General features: G+C 46.7%; 1 protein-coding gene across 2 annotated transcripts; it reads right to left on the reverse strand.

The window, feature by feature from the left end:
* Nucleotides 1-1,838: 1,838 nt before the first annotated feature.
* On the reverse strand, nt 1,839-12,386 carry aunip (aurora kinase A and ninein interacting protein). Of its 2 annotated transcripts, none has more exons than XM_078533758.1 (4): nt 12,320-12,386; nt 10,573-10,687; nt 9,249-9,393; nt 1,839-3,119 (listed from the first exon to the last, which is right to left on the reverse strand). In XM_078533758.1, the coding sequence occupies exons 2-4, from the start codon at nt 10,675-10,677 to the stop codon at nt 1,936-1,938; spliced, it is 1,434 nt and encodes a 477-aa protein (XP_078389884.1). In that variant the 5' UTR covers nt 10,678-10,687; nt 12,320-12,386; the 3' UTR covers nt 1,839-1,935. The 2 variants fall into 2 exon arrangements, with proteins under 2 accessions (XP_078389884.1, XP_078389883.1); XM_078533757.1 differs by having other exon boundaries at nt 10,573-10,696; nt 12,256-12,377.
* Nucleotides 12,387-13,406: the final 1,020 nt, after the last annotated feature.

Genomic DNA, 13,406 nt, shown 5'->3' on the forward strand with positions numbered 1-13,406 from the left:
GTTGTTGAATTCAATATTCAGCCCGGAAGGCTGTAAAGTGCCTAGTCGGAAGATGAGGTGCTGTTCCTCCAGTTTGCGTTGGGCTTCACTGGAACAATGCAGCAAGCCAAGGACAGACATGAGGGCAAGAGAGCAGGGTGGAGTGTTAAAATGGCAAGCGACAGGAAGGTTTGGGTCTTTCTTGTGGACAGACCGCAGGTGTTCTGCAAAGCGGTCGCCCAGTTTGCGTTTGGTCTCTCCAATGTAGAGGAGACCGCATTGGGAGCAACGAATGCAGTAGACTAAGTTAGGGGAAATGTAAATGAAATGCTGCTTCACTTGAAAGGAGTGTTTGGGCCCTTGGACGGTGAGGAGAGAGGAAGTGAAGGGGCAGGTGTTGCATCTTCTGCGTGGGCATGGGGAGGTGCCATAGGTGGGGGTTGAGGAGTAGGGGGTGATGGAGGAGTGGACCAGGGTGTCCCGGAGGGAACGATCCCTACGGAATGCCGCCGGGGGGGTGAAGGGAAGATGTGTTTGGTGGTGGCATCATGCTGGAGTTGGCGGAAATGGTGGAGGATGATCCTTTGAATGCGGAGGCTGGTGGGGTGATAAGTGAGGACAAGGGGGACCCTATCATGTTTCTGGGAGGGAGGAGAAGGCGTGAAGGTGGATGCGCGGGAGATGGGCCGGACACGGTTGAGGGCCCTGTCAACGACCGTGGGTGGAAAACCATTCCAGATCCTAACCACTCGACTGACCCTGTCTCCACCACACTCTCAGACAGTGCATTCCAGATCCTAACCACTCGACTGACCCTGCCTCCACTACACTGTGCGTTCCAGATCCTAACCACTCGATTGACCGTTTCCACCACACTCAGTGCGTTCCAGATCCTAACCACTCGATTGACCCTGTCTCCACCACACTCTCAGACAGTGTGTTCCAGATCCTAACCACTCATTGCGTGAAAAAGTTAATCCTCATGTCGCCATTGCTTCTTTTGACAATTACCTTAAATCTGTGCCCTCTCGTTCACGATCCTTCCACCAATGGGAATTTTCTCCCTGTCTACTCTCTCCAGACACCTCATGATTTTGAACACCTCCATCAAATCTCCTCTCAACATTCTCCTCTTCAAGATGAACAACCCGGCTTCTCCAATCCTTCAAAGTAACTGAAGATAGACAAGACATTCCTATTGGATGGACCAGGAAGTCTTTTTCTGTCCATCACTGTTCATCTATATTGCGCCAATGAGGCATTTTTCTACTTCTATCACCAGCCAGCCTCAGAAAGAAGAGCTGCAGCTCAGGACGTCCAATAGCACTTCATAGCTAATGCAATGCCTTTGAAGTGTAGTCATTGTTATAACATAGGAAACATGCCAGCCAAATTGCAGATAGCAACCTCCCACAGGCAACAATGTGATAATGAACAGATATCCTGTTTTATTGAAGTTGGCTGAGGGATAAATATTGACCAAGACACTGGGGAAGAATTCTCCTGCTCTTCTTCAAAATAGTGCTGTGGGATATTTTATGTCCACCGGGGCCTCAGTTTAACAACTGATCCATAAGACATCATCGCTGACTGTACAGCACTTCCTCAGTACTGACCATGGGGGTGTCAGCCCAAATGACATTCTTAAGTCTCTAGAGAGAGAGATAAGCAAATGTCCCCGCATTTTTGCACCCTGTATAGATCTGGTATTTGTCGCATTAATTCCCAGGCTAAAAATGGAGCATCTGTGAAAGAGTGCTTTTCTAAGGCAGATAGAAAAGCACTCAGTTGCTCTCTCACCAGTTTTGTTGAATCTCAGCACAATTCAGATGTCACACACGAAGTAGAATTTTTTGTTTGATTAGAAAAATCTTTATAATATCTTTAATTTGCCTACAGGGCAAGAGGGAGAAAGCATTCAAGCAAAACAAAAACGACAAGTCAATTCACTGATATTTAACTGTGTCTGATCACTGCATTGCCTTCGGAATCTTGTGTAAACAGTAAATCTGCTCGTGGACAGAACGTGTCATCATATTTGGGCTCTACCACGGAGGGCGCATAAGGCAGCTTCACATTTGGAGGAACACTGCAGCCTTTGCCCCCGCTGAAGGAATTAGTGCAACGGTCCGATGGGAGCTTCAAGCTGTCGGGAAAGGTCACCCCACACCTGTTGTCTGGGCACCGGTGGGAGATAACCCTGTTTCCCTGTGAATCTTGGCTGAATAAAAGTGACAACGTGCTCTGATCACTGCGCGGTATTTTTGGCCATTTAAAAGCCAGCGATTCAGCATTGTGCGGGGAATTCCGACTGTGCAGCAGTGGTGTGGTTCCTTGTGACACCAGGGGTCTTTTTAAAGATGCTGAATTTGGGTACACCAGTTGCCCAAAGATATTTTCCTTGTTCTCTGGAAATAAACCTTTGTCCTGCGCTGAGTTTAATTTCTTGGGTGAATGCGCCACTGCCTTTCTTTTCAATAACCCCTTTTCTCTGTTTGCAGTCCGTTGCGTGGAGGTGAGAGGGCCAAATAACCCTGCTTCGAAACTCTGCGTGCACAGAACTGCTGACTTGGCTGGAGGCCAGTCATCCGACTTCCCTCCTACAACAGGAGTTCCCCTGTCCGATGGGTAATTCCCAGCAGGTGATCTCGTCGCCTTCCTGTGCGAGATAACTCGGTTCCCTTGGGAATCTTGAGTGAAATCCAGCTGGGTTAAATCGTCAGGAGGCACACTCAGAGCATCACTGGAGGCAGGCACTTCACCTGCACTACCATGTGAGGATATTGGCTCCTGTGAAACAACATCGATGCTGGCGCCACCTTTAAGGCAGAAATGCTGCCTTTGCTCTAACGCCCGGCAACTCTGCTTGTTTAGCGATAGTGTAGTGTTGCTGTGTGTAGTCCCACGAAGAGGCTCTCTCTCCTCTGAGTTAGAACGTTCCGCTCTTAAAATAGTTGGCAACCTCTCCGGCTGGTTTGCAAGAGCGGAACAGCCAAAGTTGTCTCTACAGAAATCGTTGTCAATGATCTGCTCAGGCTGGCTTGCATATGTTTCCCCTTCAATTACACTTTTACCAGAATCTGGTGAGGCAGCACCCACAGCTCTCAGGGTTGATGTTTGTGGGGGTTTTGCAAGCTTACCTGTGAAGAATAAACGGTAAAGAGAAACCGGGGCTTTTATTATTATTTAATTTATTACTCCTCACTGTCTAATCAGCTTAAATTTACAAGACAGAGTTGCATAGAATTTACAGCACAGAAACAGGCCATTCAGCCCACCTGCTCGTTGCTGGTATTTATGCTCCACACAAGCCTCCTCCCACCCATCCTCATCTCACCCCAGCAGTATATCCTTCTATTCCTTTCTCCTTCATGTGCTAATCCAACATCCCCTTAAATGTATCGATACAATTCACCTCAACCACTTCCTGTGGTAGCAAGCTCCACGATCTCACCGCTCTCTGGGTAAATCAGTTTCTCCTGAATTCCCAACTGGAATAACACTGGGATCCTGTTATAATGCAGTCCACGATAGTGTGAAATTTGGTATAACAAACATCTGCCTGGGACCCCAAACTTTTCATTCCGCAAATGCGGCCACAAGCCTCTCCCTAACTATGAACGCAGGCGCCCGCTTTAAAAAAGAAAAATTAAAGCAGTCATTTAATTGGCTGATTTTGCAGAGCAACTGCTTTATTCATTTATCTTGGAGCACGAGAACTGGAAACTGTAGGGATGAAGGCTGAGCACTAGGCACCAGCAAACCACACAGCTATGAGATACTGCAGTCTCACCTATAACATAGTCTCGAGATTATGGACCCTGTGGACCACGTTATAGCGGGAACCCAGTTTACCGGTGACTTATCTTCGACTTGAGGCCCCTAGTTTTAGACTTCCCTACAAGTGGAAACATTTTCTCTACAGCTGCCCGATCAAACCCCTTTTGGGATTTTAACGATTTCTATCAGGTCATTCCTCAGTCCTCTCTTTACTAGAGAAAAGAGCTCACACTGACACACACACACGTATATTCGTCTTGCGTGAATGCATCACACCTCAGACATTACATTTCAAAGTATCAAAGAGAGAGAATAAAGTTCTTTCCTCTAATTGTTATGACCTTGATAACTCAGCCTTACCCAAGTAGTCAATAGCCAGGGATTTATATGCTAATATTAATTTACAGAAACTTCCCTCAGCATCTAGCCTCCAACTGACCTCGCACCGAACTTACCATCGTTACTGTGTCTAGACCCCAAACTGACTGCGAGGAACACCACAGGAAATTAACTAATTTATTTTAATGGTTGTTTGGTTTAGGCCGGGGCTCCATGCTGAGGGATGCACTAAAGCTCGGGGCATTCACTGCTAAGGCTCAATGGGGAAAGGCCACTGTCTAAAGCCCTTCCGCCAAGTACGCCAAGGGGCTGATAACCATGTAAAACCCCTTGTGCTGTACACTTGATATGAAATGAATATTGTAAATAGAAGCTGTAATTGTAAGTGTGGTGCCGCATACTGTGTGGAAAGAAAATGATTTGTTTTGCCCTTTATGTAAAGTCAACTTTGAACTGTTATGAAATGTACTTTAATAAGTGTTATGGATAAAGTACGTTTTTGGGAAGAGTTATTTACTGGTTTAGACAGATAACATTCCATCATTTTGACGTTCATAGATACTTGGGTGTGCTTGCATAAGGGTCACAAAAAGTTAGCATGCAGGTCCAGCAAGTAATTAGAAATGCAAATGGCACGTGGGCCTTTATTGCAAGGGGTTTGGAGTACCAGAATAAAGAAGTCTTGCTACAGTTGTACAGGGCTTCGGTGAGACAACTTCTGGAATACTGTGTGCAGTTTTGGTCTCCATATTTAAAAAAAGGATAAACTTGCATTGTGGGCATACAGCAAATGTTCACTAAATTGATCCCTGGGATGAGAGGGTTGTCCTATGATGAGAGGCTGAGTAAATTGGGTTTATATTCTTTGGAGTTTATAAGAATGAAAGGTGATCTTATTGAAACGTACAAAATTCTGAAGGGGCTTGGTAAGGTGGACGCTGAGACATTGTTTCTGCTGGTCAGGTAATCTAAAACACGGGGGCACAGTCACAGGTTAAGGGGCTGATCATTTAGGTCTGAGATGAGGAGAGATTATATCAAAGGGTTGTGAATCGTTGGAATTCTCTATCCCAGAGGGTTGTGGATGATCCATTGTTGAATATATTTAAGGCTGGGATAGACAGATTTTTGGGCTCTCAGAGAATGAAGGGGTATGCGAAGATATTAAGAAACAGATGGGCAGAGAATTTCCTAAATGGTTAGAGATTGGAAAGTGTAGATCTACAAACCTGGGTGTCCTGGTCAATAAGCCACTGAAAGCTAACATGCAGATGCAGCAAGCAATTAGAGGAAGGTATGTTAGCCTTTATAGCAACAGGATTTCAGTACAGGAGTAGTGAAGTTTCAAACAGATTTTTCAAACAGAGAGCGGGGAGACTTAATTTCGAACAGAGAGTGGGGTGAGTGGGGAGACTTAATTTCAAACAGAGAGCGGGATGAGTGAGAAGACTTAATTTCAAACAGAGAGCGGAGAGACTTCAATTCAATCAGAGAGCAATGTGAGCGTGCAGATTTAATTTCAAACAGAGTGGGGTGCGCGTACAGACTTCATTTCAAAAGAGCGGGCAGAGCAGTTGATTGGTGAGTTGGATTGGTAAGTATTTCTAGTCTTTAAAGTAAAATTAAGTTCTATAGTTTGTCTTTAGGTCTCTAGTCTTTATTTTCTCTTTCTTAAAAATAGTTTAAGTGTAAGATTGCTACTGGTGTAAAAAATTAATTAGAATAATGTGCAAAGAGCTGGGATACTAGAGTAATGAATTAAATAAATTAATAAAATATGATTGTGTTGGCAGGACAGGTGATGTGTTGCTGCTGCAGCATGTGGGAGCTGCTGGACAACAAGGTGATCCAGAGCGAACACATCTGTATTAAGTGTTTGCAGCTCAAGGAACTTCAAATCCGGGTTAAGGAGCTGTAGTGTGAGCTGCAGACATTGCGCTACATCAGGCAGGGGGGAAGTTACCTGGGGACTTAGCTCCAGGATGCGGTCACACCCCACAGATTAGGTAATTCAAATTTGGTCTGTGATCAGGGACAGGAGGGTGTGACTGCAGGTGAGGCAGGTATGGGGACCCAAGTGGGTAGCAGTCAATGAGCCTCAGCCCCTGCAACAGTCCAACAGTTATGAGGTTCTTGCAAGCTGTGTGGGCGAGAGCAGGGACTGCAGGGAGGATGAGCAAACTGATCACGGCACCGTGGTTCGGGAAGCCATTCAAGTTCGGGGAATTCAAGTAGTGGTAGGGGACAGTTTAATTAGGGGGGTAGATACGGTTCTCTGCAGCCGTGAACGTGAGTCCTGAAGGCTGTGTTGCCTGCCCAGTGCCAGGGTTAAGGACATCTCCTCAGGGTTGGAGACGAACTTGGAGTGGGAGGGGAGGGATCCAGTTGTCGTCGGCCACATTGGTACCGACGACATTGATAGGACTAGAAAGGAGGTTCTGCTGAGAGAATTTTGACCAGTTAGGAGCTAAATTAAAAAGCAGAACCTCCAAGGTAATACTCTCGGGATTGCTACCTGAGCCACGGGCAAACTGGCAAAGGGTAAATAAAGACAAGGAGTTAAATGCGTGGCTCAAAGATTGGTGTGGGAGGAATGGGTTTCAGTTCATGGAGCACTGGTACCAGAATAACTAGGGCTCTAGAGAGGGCTTTAAACTAAATAATGGGGGGGGAGAGAGGGTTCTGGAGAAGGGATACGTAGGCTTACAAAGCAAAAGGACATGGCAGCATTTCGGGGAAGCTATTTAGGTAATTATACCCAGAGTGTGATAGGAAGGGACAGAGTGTACAAACATAAAAAAAAACAGCAGCAAATAGGGTCAAATGGGTGAAAAATGCTAAAAAGGCAAAATTAATGGCTCTTTACCTAAATGCACGTGGTATTTGGAACAAAATAAATTATTAACGGCACAAATAGAACTTGATGTGTATGATCTTATAGCCATTACAAAGACATGGTTACAAGATCAAAGCTGGGAACTAAATATTCAAGGGTATATGACCTTTCAAAAGGACAGGCAAGAAGGAAAGGGTGGTCGGATACCTTTGTTAGTGCGGGATGGAATAAGTATGATAGCAAGAAATGATCTTGGATTGGAAGATGTGGAATTCATGTGGGTGGAGGTAAGAAATAACAAGGGGAAAAAGACACTGGTGGTAGTAGTATATAGGCCCCCTGACAGTAGCTATGTTGTAGAGAGAATAAATCAGGAGATAATGAAGGCATGTAAAAAAGGCAGTATATTAATCATGGGTGACTTTAATCTTCATGTAGATTGGGAAAATCAATTTGGCAGAGGTAGCCACGAGCAAGAATTCATAGAGTGTATTTGGGACAGTTTCCTAGAACAATATGTTGTGGATCCAACCAGGGATCAGGCTATTTTGGATCTGGTAATGTGTAATGAGGCAGGCTTAATAAATGATCTCAGAGTAAAAATCCCCTAGGCAACAGTGACCATAACATGGTGGAATTTAGCATTCAGTTTGAGAGTGAGAAACTTAGATCAGAAACAACGGTGCTAAATTTAAATAAGGGTAATTACAAAGGAACGAGGGCAGAGTTGGCTGGAGTGGACTGGGAAAGGAGTTTAGCAGAAAAGGTGGTTGATGAACAATGGCAGACGTTTAAGAAAATAGTTCATGACTCACAACAAAGATATATCCCAGTGACGAAGAAGGACTGTAAGAAGGGGATAAACCAACCATGGTTAACCAAGGAAGTTAAAGATAGTATCAAAGTGAAAGGAAAAACATACAATGTGTCAAAGATTAGTAAGATTGGTAAGCCACAGAATTGGGAAAGTTTTAGACAGAAGATGACCAAAATAATAATGAAGAGAGAGAAATAAATTTGAGGGTAAGCTAACAAGTAATATATAAACGGACAGTAAGAGCTTCTTTAAATATATAAAAAGGAAGAAAGAGGCCAAAGTCAATATGGACCCCTTAGAGAATGAAGCTGGGGAAATAATAATGGGAACCAGGAAATGGCAGAGGAGTTGAATAAATACTTTGCATCAGTAGAGGTAGATGTTACCCAGGCCATGGTGACAGACGAGGAAATTCTCACTAGAAGGGTTCAAAATTAATAAGGAGGAAGTGTTGAATAGACTGTCAGTACTTCAAGTTGACAAGGCACCGGGACCGGATGAGATGCATCCAAGGGTATTGAAGGAAGTGACAGTAGGAATCGCAGGGGCACTGGCCATAATCTTTCAGTCTTCCCTAGACTCAGGAGTGGTGCCATAAGACTGGAGAATTGCAAACATTACGCCCTTGTTCAAAAAAGGTTGCAAGGATAAGCCCAGCAATTACAGACCAGTCAGTTTAACTTCAGTGGTGGGCAAGATTCTAGAAACAATTATTCGGGATAGTAGTCACATGAAACAATATGATAAGGAAGAGCCAGCATGGATTTCTAAAGGGGAAATCGTGTTTAACTAACTTGCTGGAGTTTTTTGAAGAGGTAACAGAAAAGGTCGATGGGGGTAATGCTGTTGATGTGGTGTCCATGGACTTTGAAAAAGCATTTCACACAGTGGCATACAACCAACTTGTGAGAAAAGTTATTGCTCATGGAATAAAAGGGACAGTGGCAACATGGATACAAATTTGGCTGAAAAATTGGAAGCAGAGAGTAATGGTCAATGGATATTTTTCAGGCTGGAGGAAGGTTTGTAGTGGAGTTCTCCAGGGATCGGTATTGGGACCCTTGCTTTTCCTGCTATATATTAATGATCTAGGTCTTGGTGTGCAGGGGACAATTTCAAAGTTTGCGGGTGATACGAAGCTTGGGAGTGTTGTGAACTGCGAGGAGGACGGTCTGGAACTTCAAGAGGACAGAGACAAGTTGGTGGAGGGGGCAGATAGGTGGCAGATGAAGTTCAATGCGCAGAAGTGTGAGGTGATGCATTTTGGTGGGAAGAACATGGACAGACAATATAAAATAAGGGGTGGAATTTTGAAGGGGGTCAGGAGCAGAAAGGCTTGGGTGTGCGTGTGCATAGATCATTGAAGGTGGCAGGGCAGCATATAGTATCCGGACTTTATTAATAGGGGCATAGAGTACAAGAGCAGGGAGGTTATGCTAAATTTGACACTATTCAGCGGGTGTGTACATGACGTGAAGCAAAGGAAGGTTACTGTACCTTCGGACTTTGGGAGGAAGAAGGAAGAGACGGTTGTCTGTTTGACGCACCGCTGAGCAGCCCTCGTCTGTGTGAAATTTAGAGCAACTTCAATATTGTAATTCCTTCTGGACAGAGGGTTCAGCAGCTTTGAAATGGAATGGGGCTGAAAACAAATTTGAAGAAAGCAAAGTTAGGAATAACTTGTCACCAGCATGAACTGAACGCTAAATACAATAAGAATCTGAATATATTTGAATATTCTACATCACTGGTTAGTCCTCAGCCAGAGTATTGTGGACAATTCTCAACACCACTCTTCAGGAAAGGTGTAATGGCCTTAGTAAGGGTACAAAGAAGTTCTGTCAGGAATGAGGCTTCAGTTATGAGGAGAGGTTGGAAAAGTTTGAACTGTTCTCCTTGGAGCAAAGGTTAGGAGGTGACCTAAAAGAGGTTTCCAAGATGATGGAGAGGTTCTGAGAGTGGATAGGGAGAAATTACTCTCTTTGACGATAATCTAAATTCAAAATCATTGGCAAAAGATTTAGAGAGATGAGATGAGGAGAAATTGTTTCATACAGAGAGTTGTAAGGATCTGCAGGTTCCACCTGAAAAGATGGTGGAAGCTGATTCCATAAATAATTTTAAAAAGGGTGTTGGACAAGTACTTGTGGATGAAGATCTTCCCGGGATTCGGACAAAAAGCCAGAGATGTGGTACTAAACATGACTGATCCTTCAAAGAGCCAGTCCAAGCATGATGGGCCAAATGGCCTCCTTCTACATTGTGGTTTGCTATGATTTGGTGAAGAGGTTTTGACTCTTGGTGGATCAGGCAGGAATATTTCCTGCCTACTGTAATGAAATCCTTCTTTATATACAAGTTCATAATGTACAGAAAATAATAATAAATTGTCCCCTTGAATGGAACAAGGTCACATGCGGTTTTTCAAAAATTCATTTATGTGATGTGGGCGTCGCTGGCTGGCCCAGCTTTTACTGCCCATCCCTAGTTGCCCTTGAGAAAGTGGTGGTGAGCTGAATCTCTGCAGTCCATGCGGTGTAGGTACACCCACAGTGCTGTTAGGGAGGGAGTTCCAGGATTTTAAAATTCAAAGTCTTGCTAGACTGGGAGCCATGTACATCAGCAAGGATGGAGAGGTGTTGAGTGACTGGGATTACTGTCCTCTAGAGGATTGCTGCTGGCTATTATCACAGAGAATGGTCACTCAAACAAAATATGAGGCTGTTTGGAATTATTCCGGCAAGAGTGAGGAGGGGAGAAAAACAAGACCTGCATGACGGAATTTTTTAACAAGGTGACACTGATCCCAAAAAATACCAACCTCCGTTTTCCTCCTCTTTAGCTCCCTCGTGTCCAACCAAATCCCACATTCCTCCACCTTCGGGTTTTCAGATTTCTTCTTGCGTTTCATTGATGTACTGTACATAGTGTTGGCACTGGGCAGGCTGGGAAAAAAACACAAATACATCGATCACTTATACTGTGCAATATGCTGTTACGTGACACTTCTCTTAGTCTTTCCTTCCGGAAAGCACGTCCTACATTGTGAGCGTCAGTGACCCGTTCAACTATGGAGCCATTGAAACCCTGCTCAATCCCGTCTTCACTCAACATTACACACACATGGATTATCCAACAGGATAGTGGAGGCAGGGTGGAGAGTGGGGGATTGGGTAAGTAGGGGATTGGGTAGGTGGGGGATTGGGTAGGTGGGGGATTGGGTAGGTAGGGGATTGAGTAGGTAGGGGATTGGGTAAGTAGGGGATTGGGTAGGTGGGAGATTGGGTAAGTAGGGGATTGGGTAGGTGGGGGATTGGGTAGGTAGGGGATTGGGTAGGTGGGGAATTGGGTAGGTGGGGGAAATGGGTAGGTGGGGGAAATGGGTAGGTGGGGGATTGGTAAGTAGGGGATTGGGTAGGTGGGGGATTGGGTAGGTGGGAGATAGGGTAGGTGGGAGATAGGGTAGGTGGGAGATAGGGTAGGTGGGAGATAGGGTAGGTGGGAGATAGGGTAGGTGGGGGATTGGGTAGGTGGGGGATTGGGTAGGTGGGGGATTGGGTAGGTGGGGGATTGGGTAAGTAGGGGATTGGGTAAGTGGGGGATTGGGTAAGTGGGGGATTGGGTAGGTGGGGTGGAAGTTGGAGAGGGCGCAGGGCAGATCTAAAAAAGAGGGCTTGCAATTCTATAGTACCTTTTGCCAGCTCAGGCGGTCCCAGAGCACTTCACAGTCAATTAAACAGTATTTGACGCGTAATCACTGTCGTAATGTGGGATACGTGGCAGCCAATTTGCGCACAGCAAGATCCCAGAGCCAGCAACGTGAAAACGGCCAGATAAGCCTGGGTTTTTGATATATATATATATACACAAATATATACATATAAAAGCGCCGCCGGTCATGGGATAAATATTGAAACAGTCCCAGGGACGGGTTACTTCAGTTAAGTGTGGAAGCTGCCCTCGTAGGGGGGGAGGGGCGGGGGGAATGAGGCATTCGTGAGGGGAGAAACGAGGAGAAGCTGTTTCCGGCGGCAGGAGGGTCGGTAACCAGAGGGGGACACGGATTGAAGAGAATCGGGAAAAGGACCAAGGGGGGCAGGGGGGGTGGGGGGAACGATGAGGAGAATGTGTTTTTTACACAGCGAGTTGTTGTGATCTGGAAGGCGCTGCCTGAAAGGGCGGCGGAAGCAGATTCAATAGGAACTTTCCAAAGGGAAAATGTGCAGGACTGAGGGGGAAAGGGAGGGGGAGGGGAGAGGAGTATGACTAGCTGGATAACTATTTCAAAGGGGCTAGTACAGGCACGATGGGCCGAATGGCCTCTGCCAGAGTTGTTGGGCTCTCTTTTTGGATGATTTCCCTCCCATCCTCCTGTAAAAGGTTCATATTCAACCTGGGAAGAGAAAAAAACACACCTGAAAAAAAAAATACAAATATTATTAAAAAGGCGCAGTTTGCTGGTTAAAAAAAAACTCAAGTTAAAAATCGCTCCGAAAATTCCCACCTATGATTTTTTTTTAATCAAAACCTGATTTTTTTTTTAAAAAAGCTCATCGTTGAGGGTAAACGGTTTTTATCCGCTCGGCGGTGAAGACGGACTCTCTCCCGCTCAGCTTTTCCCGCCGACCCTGCGTGCGCGCCCCCCCCGTCGGCGCCGCGTGCGTGCGTGTGTGTGTGAGCGGTGTGGCGCCCGCGCGCGCTACCGTCCGCCGGCGCCGTACCCGGGCCTGCAGCCAGCGCGCTCCCGCCGCGAGGGCGAATGGGGTCATTGGAGCGCAGGGGGAGGGGGACTGGGCTAAATGGGGTGTAGGGGAGGCGGAATGGGGTATGGGGGAGGCGGAATGGGGTATGGGGGAGGGGGAATGGGGTGTAGGGGAGGGAGAATGGGGTAAATGGGGTGTAGGGGAGGGGGAATGGGGTATGGGGGAGGCGGAATGGGGTATGGGGGAGGGGGAATGGGGTGTAGGGGAGGGAGAATGGGGTAAATGGGGTGTAGGGGAGGGGGAATGGGGTAAATGTGATGTAGGGGAGGGGGAATGGGGTATGGGGAGGGGGAATAGGGTGTAGGGGAGGGGGAAAGGGGTAAATGGGGTGTAGGGGGAGGGGGAATGGGGTAAATCGGGTGTAGGGGAAAGGGGTGTAGGAGAGGAGGAATGGGGTGTAGGGGGAATGGGGTGAATCGGGTGTAGGGGGAGGGGGAATGGGGTGTAGGAGAGGGGGAATGGGGTAAATCAGGTGTAGGGGAGGGGGAATGGGGTGTAGGGGAGGGGGAATGGGGTATAGGGGAGGGGGAATAGGGTGTAGGGGTGGGGGAAAGGGGTAAATGGGGTGTAGGGGGAGGGGGAATGGGCTAAATCGGGTGTAGGGGAAAGGGGTGTAGGAGAGGAGGAATGGGGTGTAGGGTGAAGGGGAATGGGGTGAATCGGGTGTAGGGGAGGGGGAATGGGGTGTAGGGGAGGGGCAATGGGGTAAATCGGGTGTAGGGGAGGGGAATGGGGTGTAGGAGAGGAGGAATGGGGTGTAGGGGGAGGGGGAATGGGGTAAATCGAGTGTAGGGGGAAAGGGGTGTAGGAGAGGAGGAATGGGGTGTAGGGGGAGGGGGAATGGGGTAAATCGGGTGTAGGGGGAGGGGGAATGGGGTGTAGGGGAGGGGGA

This window comes from Cetorhinus maximus, chromosome 34, assembly GCF_964194155.1.
Source record: "Cetorhinus maximus chromosome 34, sCetMax3.hap1.1, whole genome shotgun sequence".
NCBI classification, from domain to species: Eukaryota; Metazoa; Chordata; class Chondrichthyes; order Lamniformes; family Cetorhinidae; genus Cetorhinus; species Cetorhinus maximus.